General features: G+C 37.4%; 2 protein-coding genes across 4 annotated transcripts; one reads left to right on the top strand and one right to left on the bottom strand.

The window, feature by feature from the left end:
- The first annotated feature begins 4788 nt into the window (after nucleotides 1–4788).
- Nucleotides 4789–8124, top strand: zgc:171929 (uncharacterized protein LOC100124596 homolog). Of its 2 annotated transcripts, XM_046861306.1 has the most exons (4): nucleotides 4789–5044; nucleotides 5796–6025; nucleotides 6653–6833; nucleotides 6921–8124. In XM_046861306.1, the coding sequence occupies exons 1-4, from the start codon at nucleotides 4945–4947 to the stop codon at nucleotides 7229–7231; spliced, it is 822 nt and encodes a 273-aa protein (XP_046717262.1). In that variant the 5' UTR covers nucleotides 4789–4944; the 3' UTR covers nucleotides 7232–8124. The 2 variants fall into 2 exon arrangements, with proteins under 2 accessions (XP_046717262.1, XP_046717261.1); XM_046861305.1 differs by having other exon boundaries at nucleotides 6653–8124.
- A 123-nt stretch (nucleotides 8125–8247) lies between these two features.
- On the bottom strand, nucleotides 8248–24686 carry LOC124393454 (myotonin-protein kinase). Of its 2 annotated transcripts, XM_046861302.1 has the most exons (15): nucleotides 23691–24686; nucleotides 16976–17067; nucleotides 16806–16889; nucleotides 16609–16704; nucleotides 16340–16488; nucleotides 15360–15453; nucleotides 15008–15205; nucleotides 14626–14874; nucleotides 14428–14507; nucleotides 14082–14172; nucleotides 12892–13031; nucleotides 12494–12591; nucleotides 11313–11374; nucleotides 9714–9788; nucleotides 8248–9093 (listed from the first exon to the last, which is right to left on the bottom strand). In XM_046861302.1, the coding sequence occupies exons 1-15, from the start codon at nucleotides 23887–23889 to the stop codon at nucleotides 8992–8994; spliced, it is 1809 nt and encodes a 602-aa protein (XP_046717258.1). In that variant the 5' UTR covers nucleotides 23890–24686; the 3' UTR covers nucleotides 8248–8991. The 2 variants fall into 2 exon arrangements, with proteins under 2 accessions (XP_046717258.1, XP_046717260.1); XM_046861304.1 differs by lacking the exon at nucleotides 11313–11374.
- Between the last annotated feature and the right edge of the window lie 289 nt (nucleotides 24687–24975).

The following is a 24975-nucleotide window of genomic DNA, read 5'->3' on the forward strand; positions in this document are numbered from 1 at the left end:
TTAACGTCTTGAGCCCATGTTTTAAACAAATTGTTTTAGATTTTCACCTAAAAATAAATCCAAATTCAGTTACATTTATTCTGAAACCTGAAAAAAGTTAATTTGAACATTAATGTAAGGTATCCTCATGCACCATGGTGACTTAAATGTAACATTCTGCCTAACATCCACTTTTGTTATCATGACAGAAAATCATGTTAAAAATGTCCACGTTTTTTTAGGTTTTAGAAAAAATGTCTCTGCACCTTATTATACCAGGGAGCTGCAGTCTGATCTTCTCCCAGACATCATGTTCACTCCACCATATCGCAGCTCATTGGATCCAGTCTTACATCTCTTTTTGGGTTTCACTGGCATAAGTTAGGGTAAATGATAAATGATGACAATTTTAATATATATTTTTTTGTTTATACTTGTTAACTAGAGCATTTGTTTAAAACAAGTACAATTAATTATTGATGATTGAGCTTTGGGTACCTACAATAGCCTGGTTTGAAAGTTAAACACATTGTTTGTTTCAATAATGTCTATAATCATTTTAATTGCTACCCCAGAGGGTCTCTTGGCCCATAAGTGGTCCCCCCCTGCACAGCATTTTTGGCTCTGCCACCATCGCAGTGAGAAGGAAATATACAGGATGGTATCTTCTATTCTGATCTTGCAAGTTTAAAGGAAGGAAAATGTTTTTTTCACATTTTGTGATATTCCCTTCTCATTCTGGTAGCTATTTCTAGAGAAAAATGCCTAGAAATCTGTTTTTCTGTGGTAATTTAGGCAGACAAACAAATGTAGTCCAACAGCATCCAACCAGCCAAGCCAAGGAGGTGAATCTATTTGCTTATTAATCATGTTGCTTGAACTGTTTGCTTGAGGCTGTGTTTTTTAAAGTGACAGCATTTATTAATTTCTTCAGAAGTTTATCTCCATAAAGGCCATTTTGGTGTTTGTTAAGATCTCACTGATGCCTCCCACTAAAATTGCACTAATACAACTTAGTTCCTGGTTGATCTTCCCTTGAATGCCATCCAAATGATCCACAATGCAGATTCAGGATTTGTTTTTAATCTCCACAAGTTCCCCATGTTCCTTCAATATGCAAAGAAGACAAACCTCAAGAGTCACTGACTTTCTTCAAAGACTAAACCTACATTTTCACAAAGAAATTAAATAGCACTTGTAATGATATAATAATTTTCATGATTTTTTTTATGACTTTTGTTTGATGGTTTGCTTAGAAATATTTCTATAAGAATTTTTTTTATAGAGACTATAAATAGCTTCCATAAGTATCTTTGGATGAGATGTTATCTGCTAAAAACTGTAAATATAAATATAAGCATACCAAATTGAATTTCAATATCTTGACAAAGGGCAGTTGTCAAATGCATTAAAGCACATGCAACTTTTAATTGTCAAGATCCATTATTTATGTGCTGTCCTTATATGAATTTCAACAATGAACAAAACTCTTGTTTTACATTATATGAGATGTTTTCAGTCACAATTTAATATTTCTACACATGAACTAACATTAAATAGTTTGCACTGTTTACAACCCCAATTCTACTACTACCTTCATTACTAATACATGAGATTTCAGGCATCATGGCATTTGCACTTGTGCTTTTTTAATGCCTAAATAATTTAATTCCATTTGCAATGTTGTTAAAACATGCCATCGCTTGTTCTTCACTGCCACCTCTTTGCATTTTACACGTGACCTGCTGTTTTGCACCTCTAGTTAGTTGCTAACTGCATTATGCTTTCATACTAGTACTTCCTCGATGACAGTAATGTTTAACCTGATCTATTTTCACTTTATAAATTAAACTACACATACTACATATAAAGGCCCTTTTTTGATCCAATCCTGCTCTATTAAATACATCTTGTAATTCCCACTTTTTATTTGTTAATATCTTAAAACAGATGTATGAAAATTCATCTGTCTCTTCAAACAATAAGAATGCTCTATACATGAAGGATAATGAGCTAATAAGCTACCGGATCAGGAAAAGATTTAATTTGTATACTCTCACTGTCTTTTTGTTTGATTTTATATATGAAATATAGAATTGTTTACATCTATTATTCTTCTTACAGTGAAAACTGCTAGATCATCCTTTCTCATTTAATTACACAAATAAGTTACGCTCATATTAGAGAGCCAAAACTTGCAAAAGACACTTTCTTTCTGACAGTAATCTTTCTTAACAATAGAGGATCTTCCATTAGGCAAATGTGTTTCCATGTAAATGTGTAATTTGACATATAGTCTGATTAGTTGGACTTTATAGTATAACAGTAAAGAAACCCAGCATATATACAGCATATAAGAATATTTCAACAAAACTGACTAAACCGTCTCAAACTCCAAAATGTGAAATAAAAAAACTCTAAGTAAAAACACCTGTCCATCCCCTCTGGCAATGTGAAAATAACAGTCCAAGGCAGTTTGCAACAGTTTTATGTTATTCCGGCCACACTGTTTTTGTTCTGACAGACAGCTCTTTTAACTCAGCTTGGTGTTTAGTTGTGAACAAAAAGACACCCGGTTCTTTTCTTCTTGTGCGGGTGTGGTTCACATTAGAAATAGGAACATTTAAAAGTCAAACACAGCACCCTCCCTCACTGGTCACTGTTCAAATAACTATGCAAAACTGCAATGTTCAGTAGCCGAGTGTTTATGTTTGCTCTGCAAAAAACACTTGGTAGAACAATCGATGCGTCTCATAGGCATTTTGCTCAAAGAGCTTATATTTTTTCTTCCATACCTCCAAGAATTAATCATATAGCGAGAATCAACACCTTCATTCCACACGTAAGGGCAGATCTAGTGAATCTTTATGCGTGTTTGTCTGAGGGCAGAGGGCAGCAAGTCAGAAGACGATTTGCATACAGTTAGAGAGCGTCTCTATGCCAGTGAGTGTACTGTACCATACACAGTGGCCTTTCAGTATGAGGCCACCAGCTCACTGTTCACAGGTTTAGAGAAAACGATAGATTGTTTAGGGAAAGGAAGGTAACCGAACTAAAACAGTGAGACTAAAAATATAGCTTTTAAAGTGAATTTATTTCAAATGAAACTTTCATTTATTCTCTGTTTTTTTAGTGGACAAGGCTAATTTTCATACTCCACATGATATTGAATATATATTCATATGTATAAAGTTTTTAATAAAAAATCCAAAATGAAATGAGTGTAAATTATTACAAACTTTTTCTACTTTTTAATATTTAGTATGAACTGATCTAATACTGTTTTGTCATCTGGGATGCAACTGTTCTAAAACACTGGATAAAAACCAAATTTTCCCAATCTAACATATGAACAGAGGTGATTTTGACCGACGCATTGTGGACTGAACATACAACATATCTCAGATAAAATAACCTTGCAGTTGGTTACAGGAAATTATAGTTATACTACTGATATTTGATAGAATGCCAGTTCATGGCATTTCTTCTAAACATGTCTAAGTTAAGGTAATTAGTATGTTTTTTGTGTGTAACATTAGCTAAGCTATAAAACAGCATTAACCATAAGCTTTTGGTTTATTTTAGTTCTGCTTCAGGAAGAAACCTATGCAAATAGTAAGAATTTTAAAAAGCAAACCATCCAACATCACATAAAATTTAACAGTTACATTAATGAAATTATAGTTGCTCATATAGTCCTCTTTCATTCATATGAAATACTTTCATTTTCACTTCTTTCAAGTGTAAAAGCTTATGAAGGGTGTTACAGCATGTTTAAAATAATAGTTCAATAAATGTAAAGTCAATAGGATGTATTCAGAAGTATTCGGCTTTATTGAGCTATATGTATTTATGTGGTCTAGTGATTTCATTTTACTAAGTAATCATTATTGACTATCGGTTCATGGAAACTCAACTACATCCAGGCATCATCTTCTGCTATCCAAGAGGCAGGAAGACCGTTTGCATACAGGCTGCACGACAATGATGCAAGCAGATTTATTTGCGAGTCAGAGCTCAGTGTAATGAGCCTAACGCTCATCCCTCTGCACCTCTCTCTATAACCTATAGCTATTGTGTGTAAAAATATTCCATGCGCATTCATATTCAAATATGTATACATTCATTGATCCATTAAACAAATGAACATTTTCAAGTTTGGTGGTGCTCCCGGACATGACAGGGATGATTTTTCACTCTTTTCTACTGCACAACAAAAGGAAAAGCCACCTGTAATTTGGGGAGAGAGGTTCTTTCATTTCTCTAAACCGGGTAGTTAACAGATAGTAAACAGTAAAAGAGAGATTTGAATGGCCTTTGTCTGGCCCCAGGTGATCCAACCCAGCAGACAATTATATGGAATGAGAAATAAAAGCCAAATTTTACTAGCAGTCCAAGCTGTGCGTGCTCCTGTTAGGCAGGCCGTGCCCTATATGCCGGCAGAGCCAGTGGGCCATTTGCATGGAAGGACCAGTTGAATGAAGAGACCAGATTCTCACTACCTGGCATGCAAAATCATCAGGGCAGCAGTTAACACACACACACACACACACACACACACACACACACACAGACAAGCACACACACACACACACACACACACACACACACACACACACACACACACACAAACACACAGGTGTGTCTGCTGCCGTGGCCTCCCTCCAGAGGTATGGAAATGAGCACTGAGATTTGCGCTTTCTAACCGCTGAATAGGATGGGGGGGGGGAGGATGGTTAGAAGAAACATACACAGGAGGATTACAGTGAAGACCGAGGCACAGATCAGCTGTGATCACAGTGTCTGTGTGATGAGGTGAGGGGTTGCAAGGTTTACGGTGATGTGTTAGAGTAGACAGAGTTACAGTCAGAGTTCAAGTTAAGTCAGAATTTGGGTTTTGATACTGTAAGCAAAGAGACATAAGCAGTTAGATTAGGTCAAAAGGCGTCTCAAAGAACATCAAGGATGCCACGGTCATTTCTGGTGAGGAGGAAGCGGGAAACTGGTGAGGTATTACCATGGGAAGATGATCAAAACTCATCCTGGATTGATCACATCAGCGCAGGTAATGCAATAGTTTCTAGATGACCACAGAAATAACCTCTCTAATTTTTTTTTCTTTTATATGAAAGATTTATTAAATATAATAAAGGAAACAGCATATGAGATTTTTGTAGTGCAGTTTTGAAAGACCTGAATTTCTGCACAGTTTTTAGTTTAAAATTTTAATGACTGTCATCCCACAAAACTTTTGGACAGCTCGCACTGTAATCAGATTACTGATTAGATTACAAGAAAACAGTCTGTTATTTCTAATTTAACTAAAAATTTAAATAAATGCTATCAAATTAATCCACTATTCCCTCGTCGCATGGCCTAAATTTTTTTTATTTGCATATTCCATGCTGCGTTTTAGAGCTTTACAATTTTTCATTTATCTCAAACATTTCTAACATGTATTTATGAACATACCTAGAAAAACATGATGTATCAGGGAATCTTCTAAGCGCAGTGTCTGAACAATTTGCCTGTCTTATTGTTTTTAATATCCATTAAATCCATTTTTTAGTATGAAAAACTTTAAGCCGTCATTAGGAATAGACAGAGTATCTCAGATTCTTTCTGACCTGTCTGCAGGTCCTGATTTACATTCCTCTCTTGTGTAACTGCATACCTGTTCTCTTAGATTCACTAAATCTACTACAGTAAATAATATATACGGTTATCATTTAATGAATTTTTGCTTTTAAAAACCAATGATTAAAATGTTTAATTGATTAAAATGTGAGTTTTGTTTTTTATTCCGATTTTTACAGCAGTGGCAGTAAAGGCACCTGCCGATGTCAGCCTACAGTCAGTGCCGACACTCAGCAACGTTTCGCCTGGGCCGATAAACACATCCAGCAGTGCTGATCTCGAATCAGTATACGCATCCAGCAGTAATGAATCTGAAACGAGTCCTGAACCCTGCCACTCTCAGCAGCCTTCTCAGAGTCTCTTTCAGACAATTTCTCCCTCGGATCCAGGCTCAGCCATCCGAGCCAAGGTAACTTAGGGGTTAAAAAGCAGTTATATTTTATTTTATACACTTTTATTTTTAGTTTCTTACAATAAAGTAACTTATTATATATTACATAATACAAATAGTATATATTATATATAATAAAATGTATGTATTTATGTATATATTTTAGAAAACTCTTATAATACATGTTTTACACCGACCAGGCATAACATTATAACATTATACATTGTGACGGGTAAAGTGAGTAACACTGATTATCTGTTCATCATGGAATGTGTTAGTGTGTGGGATATATTAGGCAGCACATCCTCAAAGTTGATGTGTTTAAAGCAGGAAAAATGGGCAAGCATGAGTATTTGAGCGAGTTTTACAAGTGCCAATTTGAAAAATGAAAAATAATTCTAGACAACTGTGTCATGCCTGAACAGTGTATGTAATATAAATGTAATCATATAATGTAATATGTATGTAATTTAAAATATAACACAAGTAATATAAATATACCCACTGTTTAACACTTTGTGTTCAGAGGATCCTAGCACACAAACATGTATTGTACATTTTATCCAAAATTCTGAATACATTTTACACCAAAAACCGTTATGTCTTTCTTCAAGCGTCAACACCTTTACCCTGTCTTATCCACAGGTTTCTGCCTCCAGCTCGGGAGACTTCCAGTGTCCTGTTTGCCATAAAATCTTCCCACTCCAGCGCATGTTGACGAGACACCTAAAGTGCCACAGCCTTATCAAGAGGCACCCCTGCAGATACTGCGGCAAAGGCTTTAACGACACCTTTGACCTGAAGAGGCACATGCGCACGCACACAGGTGACGACACCCCACACACGCATCTTTTGCAGAGATCTGTTGCTGCTAGGAGCCCTCCGTTTCTCACCCACACACCCCTGTGTGCAGGTATCCGACCGTACAGGTGTGAGCTGTGTGAGAAGGCTTTCACCCAGCGCTGCTCGCTGGAGTCTCACCTGCGCAAGATCCATGGCGTGAGGCAGCAGTACGCGTACAGGCAACGCCGCTCCAAGATCTTCGTGTGTGAGGACTGCGGCTTCACTTCCAGCCGACCCGACGAGTACTTTATGCACGTGCGTCAGAGGCACCCGGAAAGTCCAGCACTGCGCAGATACTACCGCAAGCACATGCAGGAGACGCCCTCTCAGACCCGCATCTCACCCTTCATGCTCTACCCAACCACAGCATTTTACATGTGATGCTCAACACACTGTTTCTCTAGACCTCTTCACCCATTGCATACATAAAAACACAACCAGGCAGCTTCATGTACTGTAGGTCCATTAGCATGATTTTATGCAAATATGCCAGAGATGGCAAAAGTACACACATTCTTCACTCAAGTAGAAGTACAGATACTAATGTTTTAAAAGTATGTGGTAACTGGACCTCATGCTCGTAACTGGACCACACGTAATATATAATACTAAAGAATTTCTAATTTTGTTACCTAATGAATGTGTCCAGTCTTAACAACCACCACAGAGAACACAAGCAGACAAAAAATGATGATGATCAGGTGATCAGGAATGTCTCTGTTCTCAGTCGTTTACATCGCTGACTCCGTCTGTCTTATCCAAGTTAACCCTGGACTTCTTGTTGCCTTGTTATTTTCGTAAGCTTGCCTACATTACATCTGTGGTGCCACTAAATGATACACAAATGGTCGGTTGAAAAAGCCGCGCAATGACAATAGAAATAGGTTGATGGCCTAAAAATGGTGAACAATGCTAGGAAAAAATATTTATCATGTCCCCAGATAGATTAAAACTAAAGTAAAGAGTTTCGAAAATGTTAGAAGTAGAAAGTACAGATATTTGTGTAAAACATTTTGAAGCATATCTGTGGGGATTTGTGGATTGTGAAAAATTTAATTCAATTGTAAAACAGAATTGTATACAATTATGTGGTTCTAAATGTAAGAAAGTCTTACACGTTGGTTTGATGATCAGGTGTCCACAAACTTTTGGCCATATATAGAAGTCTGCTGCTTTATTTTATTATTTGTAAAAGTTTTTCCTGTTTAAAATCATTTTTTTCTCATACTTTGGAAATGTTATGTTGTCCAAATCTGTACAGTTAAAATAATGTCTGCCTTGATGAATATTTTTGATATGTGTTAATAATATTCGTGTTTTAATAAAAATTCTTCTTGGGAAATTTTAGGATCCAAAATCCAATATTGTACATGAAAAAAACTCAGTGAACAGTGAAATTAACAGATGTAAACTCAGATGAAAACTTTTATTTAATTGTTATTCATCATTAACACCTTAAAAAAAAGACATGATGTCTTTGCCACACCATAAACAGCTATATTTCACTCAAGCAATTTATGGACAATTCATATTTAGTAGTCCTGTAATAAATATTGTAATAGCTAACATTTATAGCATTTAATTATGCAATAGATTTAATACTTTCTTTGTACAAAAGATAATAAAGACTTTTAAGTACACAGTGCATTTTAACAGCACACCTGGGTTTCAGTGGTCTTCCTCCATGTCCTCTCCTGTTTTTTCTTTAACTATTCCTAAGCTACTGTGAATATGTAGGTGTCATTGCCTGATACACACAAAGACTGTAATGCATCAGATAGTACTTGTATAAATGATGTTACAGAAGCTTAATTGTGTTTCAAAAGGAGTATCATACAAATTGAAAGACCGTATACCCATTTTTCATTGACAAGTGCAATCAAGTGTCAGTCGGCCTGAAACTGAAAATCAATGAAAATCGAGTGGCTGTGTGAAGTAAACAGGAACAAATAAATCTTGCTACCGGTTACTGAATGAACCCCAGTTACACATACAGTACTCCTGAACGGTGTTTACAACACGATGGATCCCAGCAGTATAGACAGTTTGACAGACAGGACTATACAAGCTGACTGAGAAGGTCATATAATCATGCTGGACCCACACAGAGAACTCGACATCACCTCTTCACACAGAGTTGCTCAGGAGAGCTCAGAACTGCAGTAGCGTTTCCACATCTGGATTTCTCTGCTTTCTGCACACACTAGCAGGTATGACTCAGTCTTCACCTGTGGCCAACGCACCTGAGAGGCAGAGAGGCAAAGAGATGCTTGTCAGTGGCAGGTGTATTTAATATATACATATACACCAACCACGCATAACATTATGCCCATCAATAAAGCATAAGATAATAACCACCTGCCTAATATTGTGTTGGACCCCATTTTAATGCCAATACAGTCCTGACCCTTCGAGCATTAACAGCATTAACTTAGCATTAACAGTTTGAGCTACAGAAGCTCGTCTGTTGGATCAGACCACACGGGTCAGCCTTCGCTTACCATGTGACCTTGTCGCAAGTTTACCACTGTTCCTTTCTTGGACTACTTCTGATAAATACTGACCACTGCAGACTGACACCAAGAGCTGCAGTTTTCAGGCTTGCCCATTTTTCCTGCTTTTAACACATCAACTTTGAGGACAAATGTTCACTTGCTGCTTAATATATCCAACCCACTTGTCCCCCACATGTCACTAGAACACATTGTATGTATCTTTCATATTTTACCATCAACAAGAGCCATATAATGCATAGCCCCACCTAAACAGTTTCAATAATGAGCTTTTGATATCATCACTATCTATTAGTGGTCACTCTGCGAAGGCAAAGTGCAGATGTACTATGAGATGTTTCTACACTCACCCTGTGGAAGAGCAGCAGGTGGCGCAGCAGAGGAATCACTAGTGGGTAATGGCAAGCAGGGGGCACTGCTGAGCTCTGCAAACATTGGGTCATCAGTTCAGGCATAAAAAGAGTAATAATAAAGTACAACATTGCGAAGCACGTTGAGCACAAAACACATGGATAAGACTTGCTTTAATCTCTCTTTAAATACTTAATATACAAGTTGCCACTGAAATTGTAATTAAAATAAACCGCTTTGTATGTAAAATAGCAGTGGTGAGCAATCTATGGCCCGTGGACCACATTCTGGCCATTTGGCTTCTTAATAGGGCCCTTCAAGTATTTACAAAAGTGTCTTAAAGACCACATTTATTTTGTCTTTCCCCCGCAATACCCTTTATTTCACTCCAAGTGTTACCAAGTGTAGCCAAATCTATTGTCTCTCTTATTCATTCTTTCTACTTTAACAATACATAGACCCATGAAGAGAAATGAAGTACCTAATTTTCAATAAGAACTTCAATAAATATGTTTTTACTAAAGTTTAATCAAAGGTCGTACATCTTATTTGTGAAGAATACAATATCAGCCGCCACTTTTCCACCAAGCATGCTAACTGTGCTAGCAACTCAATGCAACAAAGGGTGACTACTGCTAAGAAGTTAGCAGCAAAACACACAGCAAAATATTTTTATTTTCTAATTTTTTTTACTAATTAGGTGCCAATCACTAAGGCAAGTTATTCACTGCCATTCAAATTAGCGCAGGCCAGAAAGCCGTCTCCGAAGGGGAGAGTATGAAAGAAAACATGGTAGAGACAGCAAGTCTCTTGTGTCCAAATAGCAATCTTCCATGCTTTGCCAAAAAAGGGTGACCAGCAACACTGTTTACTGCAATAAATGCTTTCTTTGCTTTTTAGGTAATGGGGCATGTCATTTACATTACTTCACCCCTTCACATCTCTGCTACTTGCCCGTGCCATCTGTCAAATTTTAAAACCCAGTGTGGCCCTTAAGTCAGAAAATTGGCACAATTGGCAGCAGACACAAAATCCAGAAAAATATTTATTATTTATTAAATTAAGTAAACCAAGTTATTGATTTGCAAAAGAATGCTTGCTGCTATACAGCTGGTCTGCATGTACTGTATAATTAGCACAGAATTAGCTGGCGAGTTTACAGCAATATCAGCTTGTTTCTATTACGAGACACTGTTATCAAAATCTTAATTAGCACTGTCATTTTCTCAGCAATTTATTTGATATGAGTCAATGTGTTCTTGTTTATTAAAAAGTTAGCTAGCTGACTATCATAGCACACCAGGTCTGTGACTTAAAGTCAACACAACAGACTGAGCTCATATGTAAAAGTGCCTGCAGTAGTTTTTGACAGAATTTCTTATACATCTCAGAATTAAATCTATTTTAAATGGAAAGGAATGACCCAAAACCAAACCTAACTACCATAACAAATGTAGTCAGTCTTCCAAGATGAGTAAGTAATTTACAAAATCATGCTTATAAGTTCAGGAGTCCTATGAGCATTGTGGAATATTGTAAATGAATATGCTACTCCATTCACACAGACGCAAAGAGAGGAAGCTAAGAGGGAGGCTTACATCCCTGAAAGGCTCCAAACAGCAGGCAGGCAGAAAGACAGGCGATGGGCACACACACAGTTCTGTGATCAGATGAGAAAGAGCCGTTAGTGCAGTTCTGTGGAAAACGGAAACACACACATATACACTTCCCTTCTCCCATAACTAGGTCCTACACTTTAGAGAGGGCATGCGCAGGTCACGAAGCCACACAGCAGGAGAAAGGTCATGCTTTACTGTGGGGTGGCATGCATAATTGAGGGTGAGAGCTTGGTGCCTGCTCCACACATGTAAAGCAAAATAAGATACTGCAGGGCTTGTTTCTTCATGAATGGCTCGTTGGTGTGAAAGCCGGAGGCAGTGAGAGGTGGTTCAGCGCTCTGCTTTCAAGTCACGTGGCCTGGGTGAGGAGCGGCTGCACACATTTTGATTGGCGTGTGCTGGTGTAGATTTTGCAGTGGCCTATTCCTGGATGACACATTTATAACTGTACTCTGGGTTAAGGATTTAAACATAAACATTTACAACATAACAACAGGCTCTACTGTGTTTGTGCGTGGAGGAGTGTTTTTTTTGTTCATTCAGCAAATATTTTTCTGCATAAAAGAATAAGCTTCGAGTCAATTTTAACAAATTATAATTAAACTGAACAGTTTCTGATTTAAGATCTTTAACATATAATTCATTGTGAAATGGTGTTCAGTACAAACATCTTTAAAGGAACCATTATATAGATCAAGGGAAATGAAGGAAGTGGCTACAATTATTGCAATTTCATATAATAAAATCAACATGAGACATTGGCAGTCATATGAAAAAAAAAATGGCCCAAAATCTACGCCATTTGGAAGACGTTTACAAATTGACTTGTAATTAACTGATTTATACAACTAAGCAGTTGGGGGTTAAGGGCCTTACTCAAGGGCCCAACAGTGGGATTTCTTTTGCTGCGGAATTGAACTCAAGACCTTCTAATCAGAAGTCTAACATCTTAACTACTGAGCTACCCCTTCCACAACTTTAGTACTAAAATGACATTTTTAAAGTGAAATGGCCTGATATCATGAAGATCCTTCAGTGACAATACATTTTGCAACTCTTCTATTAACATGCTCAAAGGGTAATAACCACACTAAATAACCAGTTTCTTAAAATTATGTAGCATGCCTCAGCTTGTGTAAACTTGTGGCTAAGTTACTTGCCTTTGTCCTGCTGGACTTTGAGTCTTTGGATCTCGTCATGCAGGGTTTGTACTTCTTCTTTCAGGTCTTTGTTCTGCTGTTCGGCTTCCCTTAGTTGCCTGAGAGAACAAAGTCATCATCAGTTATACGTGGTATAATAACAGTTAACTGGAAGAGGTGGCATGAATACGTTGGAAGCTGTAGGTGAGGTAGGAAGATGAAAGCCTGTCCAAGGTCCATATTTGATGATATGGTCTTGCTTAAGCACTTGTGTGAATTCTCAGGTTTGACAAAAGTATGTAAGCGCCTGTCAGTGTGCCAGGTGAGGCAGTGGGTTTGTAAAGCAATGGGTTAGGGAGAAAAGTAGGACAGACAAAGATAGGACAAATGAAAGCAGAGAAGTGGAACAAGTAGTTTACCTATGTAGTTCCTGGATTTGGGCATCACTTTTTTCTGTATCTGATGTGGCTGAAGGCTCTACAGTACTGTGTTCAAGGGGCAGGGAAAAATCTGTCTGTGTTGACACCTCAAGAGCTTTCCTGAGCTGCCATACTTGTTTCTGAAATATTTTGCAGATACACTCACTTGTCATGTAGAACATCATAACAAAGTATTTTGTCCAGAGCTATTATTATTACAATCGATTCAACGTCTTAATTTAACAAACAAGAAAAGTTATATTGTGGAAAGTATAAATGCGCACCTGTTCTTCATTAATGGAAGTGCTTTATCCTGTTCAGGGGTATCTGAAGCCTATCCCAGAAAGACTGGGCATGAAGTGAGAACGTTTTTTTGTGTATCTATTCTTTATTCACGTATTTTCTTTTGGGGAGATTTTTTCTTTAATTCAGTAGTCTAATATCTTACTTTTTACTCAACTAAATTTTTTGCAAAATCACTTGTTTGTTTTATTTATTAGTGGATATCTGGTCAAACACACAGCAAGCCACCAATCCAGGTAGAGAATGCACTCTGTTTTGAATTTGTGTTGTTTGCCGCTTGGTGGCTCTTAGCACGAACATACAGTTCAGTGTCAGTTTAACAGCAAGCAGAACATTTTATGAGTAATAAATGATGAAAGAAACTCCTGACTCGAACTTCCCACAACATCCGAGGCCTTATTTGCACAATTTTTTTGAAAGAAGGTTTTGAGCACATGATAATTTTTTTAAGATATTGACTAATTAGTGGTATGAGTAACATTAGAGTCATTTCACATGAACTGAGTAGATTGAGCAAGTTATAATAATAACAAATTATAATAGTACATTATAGCCATGATAAATCAGAGTACTTTGGATACATTTGAAGGCAAACACTTTTGTATTTTTACTCAAGTAAAAATTTAAAGGGAGCATTTTTACTTGAGTAAAATTTTACCTAGTGTATCTCTACTTCACCTCACTATCGCCCACTACTACTACTCCCATCCTAGGATGAAGTGCAAGTCTGAAACGAATGGTGATCTACCTACTTGTAGCTGAATATACTTTTCTGTGTAAAACACTGCATAATATGTATAGTGTTGCCATGTTTATGAGACAATATGCTTCTGGTAAAATGAAAATGGATTTGATGTTGTTGTTGCTCATTGTTTATTTTCTCATACCAGATTATCCTGCAGGTACAGAGACTCTAGAACTGGCTGTTGGTCAATCTCCATCATGATGTCTTGGCTGCGGTCCACAGCTCCTGTTTCTCTGTAAAAGAAGAATGAATGAAGGATGAATAAAAGAAGCAGAAAGTAGATGAAGATGTCTGCAGTTATGTGAAAGAAGAATTTTATTTTTTTTCTCTGAATCTTTGTTTGTTTGCATGTGCAGCAGATTTTTCTCTTGGTGACCATATAATGCAATGGAATAAACTTAATTTAATTTAAATATTAATGAAAAAAAAATATAATGAATTTTTCATCAATAATGACATCAGTGGGTATTAGAATATACAATTATTACCTGGTAGCTGTATAAGAGTATCCAACAAATGCTAGGTGAATTCCTGTAGGTGCTCGATCCATTACATCAGTTATTGTCTCCTATAAAACATAGGGATGTACTCAAGCACAATACTAAGAAGCCAGTGATTTATATCTTTCCCAAAAACAATAGTTGTACAATAAAATACCCCCCGAAATATAGTGGATATTAATGTACTGTTTCACTTAGGCAGTCATCCAGCACGTCAAAGTTGGAGGTGTCTGTAGCATTGGAAACCTCAGGCTGATAAGGAGCAGGCAATTGATGCAGGGCGCTCCACTCAAGTCCACTTAAGAAGGGATGACTCCGGAAATCTGCAGAGCCATTTGCACCCAGCCTCTCATTCCTGTCACATAGCAAACCAGAGATCAGGCTACGTGCTTCCTCTGAAATTTCCTCAGCAGATGCAGGGAACTCAAAATAATCCTGCAGAGACACAAATACATACACAAGCCAAACAATTAAACTCAACTTTTAATTCTTTTCTACTACTGATAAACTGATGAGTGAGGACTTTTTGTACATTGATATCTGTTCTTCTTTATATATGTCACTTTACCTGAAAGTGGATTATTTTTGCATAGGTTTCAGACAGAGACTCTGCATAAAAGGGTGTGGTCCCCAGAAGCATCTCATACGCACACACACCAAGAGCCCACCAGTCACACTCTATACCATAGCCTCCTCCGCCTTCTACTGCTCGCAAGATCTCTGGAGACAGGTAGTCTGGAGTACCTACAGCCAGTGAAGAGTGAACCTGCATACACACACCTTTTTGGTAACATATCTCTATTTTACTCAGACATACTCTGGTTAAGTCTGCAAATTATATGAAAAAAAAATGTTGCCAGATAATGGGTTACAACAGTTTATGCCTGTTGCGTTTTCCAAATAAAGCACTGTGACCTCACCAAGCCATCATCCTGCAGTCTCAAACATGACCCAAAGTCCCCCAGTCGCACATGTCCATCCGCTGTTAGCAGGATGTTATCAGGCTTCACATCTCTAGATTAAAGAGCACAGATTTTATAGCACACAACTTCCTCAAACAGCCAGCTACAGTATAATACTACACACAGGGGCTTGAATGATATACTGTAGGTATACAATATCTACACACCCCTGATAAGCCATATGTGGATTCTTATTGTGAAATTACATCACTCATGAGCCGGGTAAACATGAAATCCCTAGATTTTAGATGTACCATGGAACACCATGAAGGCCATCGTAAACAAGTAGAGAAACAGTGACTTCACTAAGAACAGAACATCCCTCTAAAAATGCCAAGAGGTAGATAGGCTGGCAAGAGACCTACAGCAGTATTAAATAATATTGCATATATTAGGAATAGACAGGAATTGGTCACCAGCATGTGACAATAATCTCATATACTTCACATGTCTGGTGTGGCTGAATGGAAAGACTGAAGGAAATAAATGGAAGCCTGCCTAAAATTTCCCAAAACATGTGACAAAATGTGCTAATGTCTGACAAGAATAAGGAAGAAGTGTTTAGGAATAATTATAATAGATTTGTTATCACAAAATCAAGACTGTGGGGGCAGCACCATGTTTTGAGGATGTTTGTTTTGAGTTTTAGTCAAGGGCTCTGTCTAATTTCTTTTTTTTTAGTGACACAAACACAAGAAGGTTTAACTTCAGGGGTCTGTAGATTTTTTTTATATCCACTTTAAATATTTTGTCACTGATAATAATGGCAATTATAGGCGATATAAGTTGCGATAACCAATTGACAGCACTAGTATTAGCCAAACAGTGACTTTTAAGGCTCTTATAAGTCAAATACAAATATTTATATTTTAATATAAGCTCATTTTAGTGCCCATCCAACATATCAGTCTACCTGCTTCTACCCCACCACACACTACCTGTGGACATAGCCCAGTCTGTGGACAGAGTCAATAGCCATCACCATCTCTGCTAAGTAAAACCGAGCCATGTCCTCTGGAATATGGTCACCAAATTTACTAAGCAAGGTCAGCAAGTCTCCACCAACATAGTAATCCATTGCTAAATACTATAACAGAGAAACACAGGTTCCATATTATTCTTGTACAGTGTATTTGATGAGACTGAATATATTTGATAAAAGCCAGCTAAAAAAGTACAGCTGTTGAAACATGCTAGCAAAGCATACAAGGTAATTGTCATCCTGGAAAGCGTAGTGCAACTCAGTGATCCAGCGACGATCCCCTTTTAGCAAAACCTCCCTTTCCTCCTGGTAGCATGCTGTCTAAACACATGCATAGAGAAAAAAAAGAAATGCCTAATGATAAGATATTCAATATAGTACATATAATGCAGAACACTTATATAGTATGTAAAGTTTTTTACCTCTCCCCTCTTCAGCATGTCCCATTTGTTCATTATCTTCAATGCATAGACCTGTTGAGTGTCTCGCATTCTAGCCACAGCAACCTGTACAAACCCACAACTGCATGTTCATATGTTTAGATATGAATTTCTCCAGACTGTGACAATAAAAAAAGTCTCAAGCCTCTCACCTCACTGAAGGTGCCCCGGCCTATAACCTTCAAGATGTTGAAATCATCCCTTTTTATGCGTGTCTTCTTCACTTGGCTCACCAGAGGCTCCGCTATGAAAGCACATTGCAACATAGAAAACACCAATATATACATATGAGTATACTATATTTTGCAGCTGATAAGAGTTTCTTTGCAATAGTAAACATACAGTAAGTTGTAATTGTTTGCAATTTGATGTTAAGGACCATTATTCTAAAAATGTTCTATACTTTGTAGATTTAGTTGTTCACAGATTGGTGAAGGTCTGCCTATCTTTACGTCTAAGAGGCTCTGTCTCTAAGATTTATACTCAATTATGTTACTGACCTATTGCCAATGAACCTAATTAGTTGCAAAATTTTCCTCCAGCTGTTTCTTTTTCATAACAATTACTTTTTTAGCCTTTTGTTGCCCCTGTCCTGACTTATTTTGTTTGCAGATATCAAATTCAAAGTGACCTTATTTTTCCCTTAAAATTGTGTATTTCTGCTGTTCAAGCACTTGATATGTTTTTGTGTTCTAAAGTAAATACAATGTGGGTTTCTGGGATTTGCAAATAATTGCATTCTGTTCCTATTTACATTTAACACAATGCTCCAATTTTTGGAATAAATATATATACTCTGATAGCAAACCCTTAAAACAAAACTCTCCATGTTGGCTTTTTCCATAACACAATGTATTTGCACTTTCACATTGTGCTTCGGCCAGAGTTCAATTCCCAACAATAACTTTTCTGCAAAAGTTCATGATACTAATGACTCTGTAAATGTACTCGAAGGAAGAAGAACTAGAAAAAATAAGTCAGTCATCAGCATGTTGCACCACATGTAGAACCAAAAGGGGCTGAATCACATTTGTTTTGACAAGTTTAAAAAGAATCTTGGGATATTAGAGAAAGCTATGCACTTTAAAAGCATTTCAGACATTAATCTAATAAGCAGTGACGTCTAAAAATGAATGGCATTCTCCTTGTTTTTTTTTCAGTGGATGATTTGATGAACCATAACTTGCAGGTATTCCACTGACATTTCTTTCGTCAATGCTGTCCCCCTTATCCTTTACATAAACCCACTTCTCATACCTATTCTCTTATAATAAAGACAAAATGTTTTTCCTTTAAGAAAGACATGTTCAGAAATAGAACAGATGATGCTAAGAATAGGTTGCCACTGCCTAAGACTGTTTTAAGGCAAGTTTTCCAGTGCCTTGGATCGCAGACTCATACACACAGACACACACATACACGAGAGGAATGTGAATGAGAGCAAGGCAACAGTGTAAACTGTTTTAATGGAAAGAAGTTTCCAGAAGTGTTCCTCCATGTCCCAAAACACTTCTCACAATAGTAACTAAAGCAGGAGACCAGTGGGACATATCTAGGGTTGAAAGACTAGAAGATATTTAGCATATAAAAAAGTTGGAGATAGAGAGATAAGCTGAAAGAGCCTTTATTTAAGAGAGGAAGAGATAAACACAAAAAAAAGAATTGGTTTAGAATAAAAGAAAGGGAGGTTTGGATAAAGACTGTCCCGTTCCACCACTCCCATAGCCTGAGGTGTTTAGAAAGTGGTGTAACTGTATTGAAGTGATGGCTGGATAATTAAGTAACCGCTCTGTACTTTGAACTTTGTACAATGTACAGATGTTTCATAATGCTTATCTTTTACTTTGCGTAAATGCTCAATAGTAGACTCTCTATGCTATTTGTGCCATTTGCCAATAAAAAGAAATTGAGACATCTACAAGCTCTGCTACCAAACAAGAAAACTGACAGTCATGTGACAATCAACTGCTAAATATAGATAAATCTTGGAGGAAATCTGTGTATGGATGAAGAATACTTTATGTATTCATTATAGCATAGATTTGTTGATTTCAGAATTATAATCAACCTCAAATAGTGATAAATAACAATTTTTTTTTCACCATCCATAAATCAGATTTGCACTACTGCACATTCCATTCCAACCATATTTATACTGTATATACTGTATCATACATACATTCATACTTGTACATATCTATATCATGCCATTTAAGATATTATCTACTGACTATTTTACGATTATGTCTATCTATACATAATCTTTGCACAGTGTACCTACTGCACCTTCTGTACATTATTCACCCTCATCCCTGTATATATGGACCCTATTACCTCATACCCTATTTATCTTACTGTTATTTATTGTAAATAGACCACTTATGCACTTCTGGTTAGATGCTAACTGCATTTCATTGGCTCTGTACACTGTACCATGCAAATGACAATGAAGTTGAATCTAATCTAATCTAATTCTGTAAAATGGCTCAATGACAGGGATTTGCATAATAAATGATCTACATAGGCTAATTCCAATGATAAATGGATTCGAACAGGTTATTTCAGGTTATAAAAACTTGATGTGGTATTCTGTAAGAAAATATTTAGTATAGAACTAAAGATTTGTTGCTACAGTGAATTTTACAAGATAGACACCTATGCTATGCACCTAATGCACAATTTAAGTAACTTAAGTAGTGAAGATTAAGAAAGTAGTAATTAAGTAACTTAAAGTAATTTAGGTAATTTAACTTACAGAGAGAAAAAGGAGAAAGGTTGGTGAGAAAAAATTCTTTTTTACCTGCTAGAACATATAATTACACCTATTGTCATGGACATCTAACATCAAATGTAGCTATAAATGATTAATAAATGCAATTTATCTTTGAGGAAACAATATAACTTCAGTTGTTGGCAAATCACTGTGGTAAACCAAAACACTTCAGGACTCCATGGATCAATGCAAACCAGCTTGCAGAAGGAAATGCATGAGTGTTGTTATGGGAAAATCTTAGATGTCACTGTGGCTGAACTCTGGTTCATGATAATAATGTTTTGGCCAGAATAGGGATAACATACTCTGAGACTTCAAATTTTTTTAAACCATAAATACTTTACCAACTCACTTTGGAACTGTTTCTTATTTACTTTATAATATTGACTATTTTTCCTGCAAAGATGGTGTTGAGCAGGGGGCAAGTACAATAAACAGAGTGGTAAGAATCAGTCCATCTAAAGCTCTTCAAAACCCTGCTACCTAAGTGTGCTTTCCTTACACAATGAATTCTAGATAGTTGTTGGCTAGTTTCATGCCATAGTAAAATGAACATAAGACTAAATGACATGTAAGGGAGTTTTTCCTTGCCACAGTCGCCATGGCCGCTCATCAGGGATAAATACACACCATTCACCTTAACTGTTAAATTCTGTAAAGCTGCTTTGAGACAATGTCTGTTGTGAAAAGTGCTATAGAAATAAACTTGACTTGACTTGACTAATCAGTTCAGTTGGGTTTTAGGCTCTTAAATGGTCTGTAAATTTGCCTGGGGTATGTTTTTACTATTTGATCCAATTTTCCAAAACTCCACACATGTATTTCAAAATACAAAGCATTCAAATCTGAGCCTTGAAGTAAGAGACACTTCAAGACACTGAATGGTGCTTAGAACAATAATACCAGCTAAACACAGTAATATTGACTATTTAATTTAGCTAAATTAGCCTTGAGTTGTAATGTAGGTAGCATGGTGCTCAAAGAAAAACAAATACAAACAGGTAGTAATAGTTCATCAGAAATCATGTACTTTATAACTTCAAGATTAAATTTCTAGAGAGAGAAACTGTGGCAATGAAATTATTCGTGCGATCAGATACTCAAATATGCAGTATTGTACATTTGGTTATTTTGGTCAAAATAAATGTAAATTTTTGTATACAGGCACTGAGTACACTGTTCAAGGCTTCAGATTTAGTAGCTGCTTTGGTACAATGTTGGTTAACTCCATGTTGAAAGGAGTGACTGACAATATACAGAATTCTGGTTCATAACACTCTTTAAATTGTGTAAAGCTTCAAGAGATAATATGAGTTTTTATTTTAGGAAATGTTTTAAGATAGATAGCTTTTGGAAAAAAATAATTCTTGCAAAACTTTTTACAAAAGGGAAAAGGCTTGCCTAAGAAATTCACTGTGTTGTTTTAAGTAATGGCTGTTGCTAAGATACACAGCCACCTGACTGCATTTATTGCGTGAGAAGATAAATGATTAATGATTTCTGATCAAGCATAAGAAGAATAGCATTAGTCACTCATGATCATATACATTTGGTTTTAAATAAACCTTTGGACTATGTAGTTATTCAAATGTCCAAAAATCTCTGCTCAAGTAAAAAATACACCTCTGAGTACTCATGTTTTACACCATTATAGTGAAGTTAAAAGTATGTTTTTATCTCATTGCTAACACACCCACATTACTGATATCACTGTTATTTGGATTTCAGTACATACAATATAAGGGAATGAAATTTGGTTTCTTGGAGGAAGATTCAACATGCATCCATATCGATGATTGTAAAGCCTATTCATTTTTTTAGACCAGTTCTTTTTTCAATAGAGAAAGAAGTGATACTAAAGTAATAATTTTAATTATGTACATAAATGTAAGCATATGGGCATAACAAAGTATTATTACATTGTACATTGTTTTTTTAACTTCAGTTGGGTTTTTCTTTACTTCACCATATTTCAATAGAAAGATCTCCACTTATTACTATATTTCTCAAAAATACTACATGTAGAAATTCATAAGGTCACCTTTTAGTATCAGACAGTATCAAGGAAGAAGGAAATGATCTAAAGTCCCAAAGAAACATCTGAGTTTTAAAAGATGTGACACTCAAATTGAGACCTAAAACTCCTTACAGTCACCATCTAGCTGTACATATTACATTTAAGAAAACATCGTCTGTACTGAAATAGCCACGTTTGGCATAGTTACAGTTATGCTGGTTAACATTTAGGTAGATTAGGTATAAATTGTTTTAGAAAGCTTAGCTAATGATTCTTGGTTCCATGGTAAAAGTAGCACTAATCTGACTAACTAATTTAGTTTATACTTTTCTTGTTTAAGTTTATACTTTAACTTCACAGTTCACAGTTGTGGGTATGCAATGTTAAGGCAAAGTGAACTGAATATGCTTCAACTCTTACAACTGTGAGTATTGAAGGTGAAAAGGTAAAGTGTCAAATGTGTTACAGCAATGTTCCTGCACTGTAATCTGTTGACATCATGTATATACAACAGATCCCATCCTGCCTAAACCATTCTATTAGCTTTGTAAACTTGTTGAACTGTAACCAGTGTCACTTGCTAAAGGAACACTAACTTATAGACCTAATATATCCTAACAGCCCTAGCCACGGAGTTTCTACACTGCGGGTCATGATGCTGTCATGATGCTGATGTTGTGGCCTCGGTATGCTTGTGGAAAGTTGGGAAACACTCCACACCCTTCCTCCTGTTTACCACTACCCCTCTTCAGTGGAAGACAGCTGAACAGTCTGCCAGCCACAAAATGGAGATATCTATAACAGATTCAATGCCAATGAATCTCTCTTGGTCTTTGCTCTATCCATGGCATACATAAACATGTTTTCCTAAGCCTGCAGGGTGAATGTGTACTAGCAGCTGACACTGTGTGAGAGCTGGAGACTCCGTTGTAACTTTAGTAAAAAATAACTCAGCCTTTGCTTGGGCTTCGCTTTGTCCAGTGTCCACTGCTATTCCAGCACCTGTTAGATGCCTGGAGATTCAGACATTCTGGCATTGTGCCATTTCTCACATATTCACACACACATGCAGTCATGCATAGCATTCTTGAAAAATGCCTTTACATAAAGCAGCCTACTTTGACTTAGCAGTGCACAAGAGTGTTTGAAGACAAGTGTCTTTGTAACAGACTGTTCCTGTGTGTGTGTGTGTGTGTGTGTGTGTGTGTGTGTGTGTATTGATTCTGGCAATATCTGTGCTTCTCTTTCATGAAGCCATAAAATAATGGCCAACAGATATCCATGTACGGAGTGACCAGAACAGTGTGTGTGGGGGCACAAATGTATGTGGCAGGGGCATCTAATTTGGTCATAAACCATCACCAGTTGGCATTTCAACTAACATCTTTTTTTAAATCATAGTTCTGTGGTTTACATTCATGCCATTCGGAAGATGTCCTTATCTAGAGTGACATACATTTATCTTTATCTTATATGTCAAGGGCCCAGCAATGGCAGCTTGGTGGAGCTGGGATTTTTCCTCACACCCTTCCGATTATCCACTGAGCTAACATATCGCTGTATGAGTAGCTGATGCTGGTTCATGAGCTACTCAGGCACGTTAAAGATGTAATTATCAATGTAGCTATTAAGAGTTATGCTTCTATCCAACCCCAACCTTAACCTCAAGAGGAAACAGGAAGCCAAAATAAAGGTTTTGCTGCAAGGTTTTTTATTTGCATGCAACAGCTAAATTCTTGTGGCGATATCTGGTCCCCAGTAAAATAAATAAAACATTTCCCCTTTCAGAACACACACACACAAACATACACACACACACACAAACACACACACACACACACATAGAGTCTTGTGATGATCTGGGACACATGGTGACTGGCATACTTCTGCCCACATGACCACATCACCTCAGAACAGTGTTCCCTTTCACGACCTTGTGTTCATGTTCACCTCCCAGCTACATCCTTCCTGAGTCCACTGGAGTTCAACACAGTTAGTTACCAAGCAACAAAACACACACACACACACACACACACACACACACACAACATACACACACAGAGGGAGCACTACTGACCCCACTGCAGGAAACGTCTGACGTATCTGTCTCTAGCTGCATCAGAAGAGTGGAACTCCTCGTAGACTCCAACCAGCAGGTCAAGTAGTGTCTGAAGTCCCACAGGACTATGTTCTGAGCTCCCCATCAGTACACCAGGCTCTTTCAACAGCTTCTCTCTGGGCAGAGGGGCCTCTCGGGGCCCAGAGCCCGTGGACATGGTGGCACACCTCAGCTTACAGTGTGTGTTCAACTACAGGTTTATTCCATTGCCACAAATAATAGACACTCCCTTTTCCCCTCACTCTTATGAATCTGTACACTACACTAACCTCAAAACATACTGCACATACTTTAATACACTTACCCAGCACCCTGTTATTTTTTAATGCCCCTCACAAATCAGTCTGTCTGTCCCTCTCTCTCTCTCTCTCTCTCTCTCTCTCTCTCTCTCTCTCTCTCTCTCTCATTCACTGTCTTCTGCTATTGCCTTATTCTTCTCCCCTGGCGTCTATGTGTTTGTCCAGTAAGCATTGATTCCAGCTCTGGCTCAAGCCCTTTTTTGGTGTGTGTCTCACACCCCCTTGTTTCTGCTCCCTCTCCTCTCTCTCTCTCTCTCTCTCTCTCTCTCTCTCTCTCTCTCGCTCTCTCTCCTTCTCTCACTAGTGTTGTCTCTCTCTACTTCTCTCGATCTCTCAGGAACTATCCTGTTGCTTTTATAGTTCCTCTTCAAAATTTCCATCTACTAGTGCATGCACCTCCTAGTCCATTCCTGTTCTATTCTCTTCCTGAATGCCATATATTTAGAGGGACTCACTTTCTAATCCAGATGCCCGCCTCCCTTCTCTTCAGCCCTCCTTCATCACAGTTGTCCAGTCTCCAGCATGTCAGTACTGACAGCTTTGCATTTTGTGTCCCGTGTCTGTCCTGGGTCTGTCCTGAACAGCTGTTTGCTCATGAGTCTATCAGAGGCCAGTACTTTCACTGTTTTCTCTCTCTCTCTCTCTCTCTCTCTCTCTCTCTCTCTCTCTCTCTCTCTCTCTCTCTCTCTCTCTCTCTCTCTCTCCTACTAACTCACTGCCCTCCCGCTGTTGTACTTTTTACAACTGATTGCCTTGTCACCCCTCCCTTTTTTAAACTCTCTTTATTAATACTTTGCCCTTTCTCTTTGTTGGCTTGCATGTACCACATCTTAGTTTCCCAAAGTCTGAGACTGGAGAGCATCATGATGCGACTCTTTTAGTGCTTTTTAGATTTACATTGTTATTTATTTCATAGCACTTCTGAATGTAGATGTTTCTCCAAT

The sequence above is a fragment of the Silurus meridionalis genome, chromosome 11, assembly GCF_014805685.1.
Source record: "Silurus meridionalis isolate SWU-2019-XX chromosome 11, ASM1480568v1, whole genome shotgun sequence".
NCBI classification, from domain to species: domain Eukaryota; kingdom Metazoa; phylum Chordata; class Actinopteri; order Siluriformes; family Siluridae; genus Silurus; species Silurus meridionalis.

Bases quoted from the DNA above. Each gene is read 5' to 3' on its own strand.
- zgc:171929 (XM_046861305.1), top strand. From the start codon at position 4,945: ATGCCACGGTCATTTCTGGTGAGGAGGAAGCGGGAAACTGGTGAGGTA. The intron at 5,045-5,795 runs GTAATGCAATAG...CGATTTTTACAG, and splicing joins GATTGATCACATCAGCGCAG to CAGTGGCAGTAAAGGCACCT. The intron at 6,026-6,652 runs GTAACTTAGGGG...TCTTATCCACAG, and splicing joins GCTCAGCCATCCGAGCCAAG to GTTTCTGCCTCCAGCTCGGG.
- LOC124393454 (XM_046861302.1), bottom strand. From the start codon at position 23,889: ATGTCCACGGGCTCTGGGCCCCGAGAGGCCCCTCTGCCCAGAGAGAAG. The intron at 15,206-15,359 runs GTGAGGTCACAG...GTGTGTATGCAG, and splicing joins GACTGCAGGATGATGGCTTG to GTTCACTCTTCACTGGCTGT. The intron at 12,592-12,891 runs GTAAACTACTTG...TTGTTCTCTCAG, and splicing joins CAAATCCAGGAACTACATAG to GCAACTAAGGGAAGCCGAAC.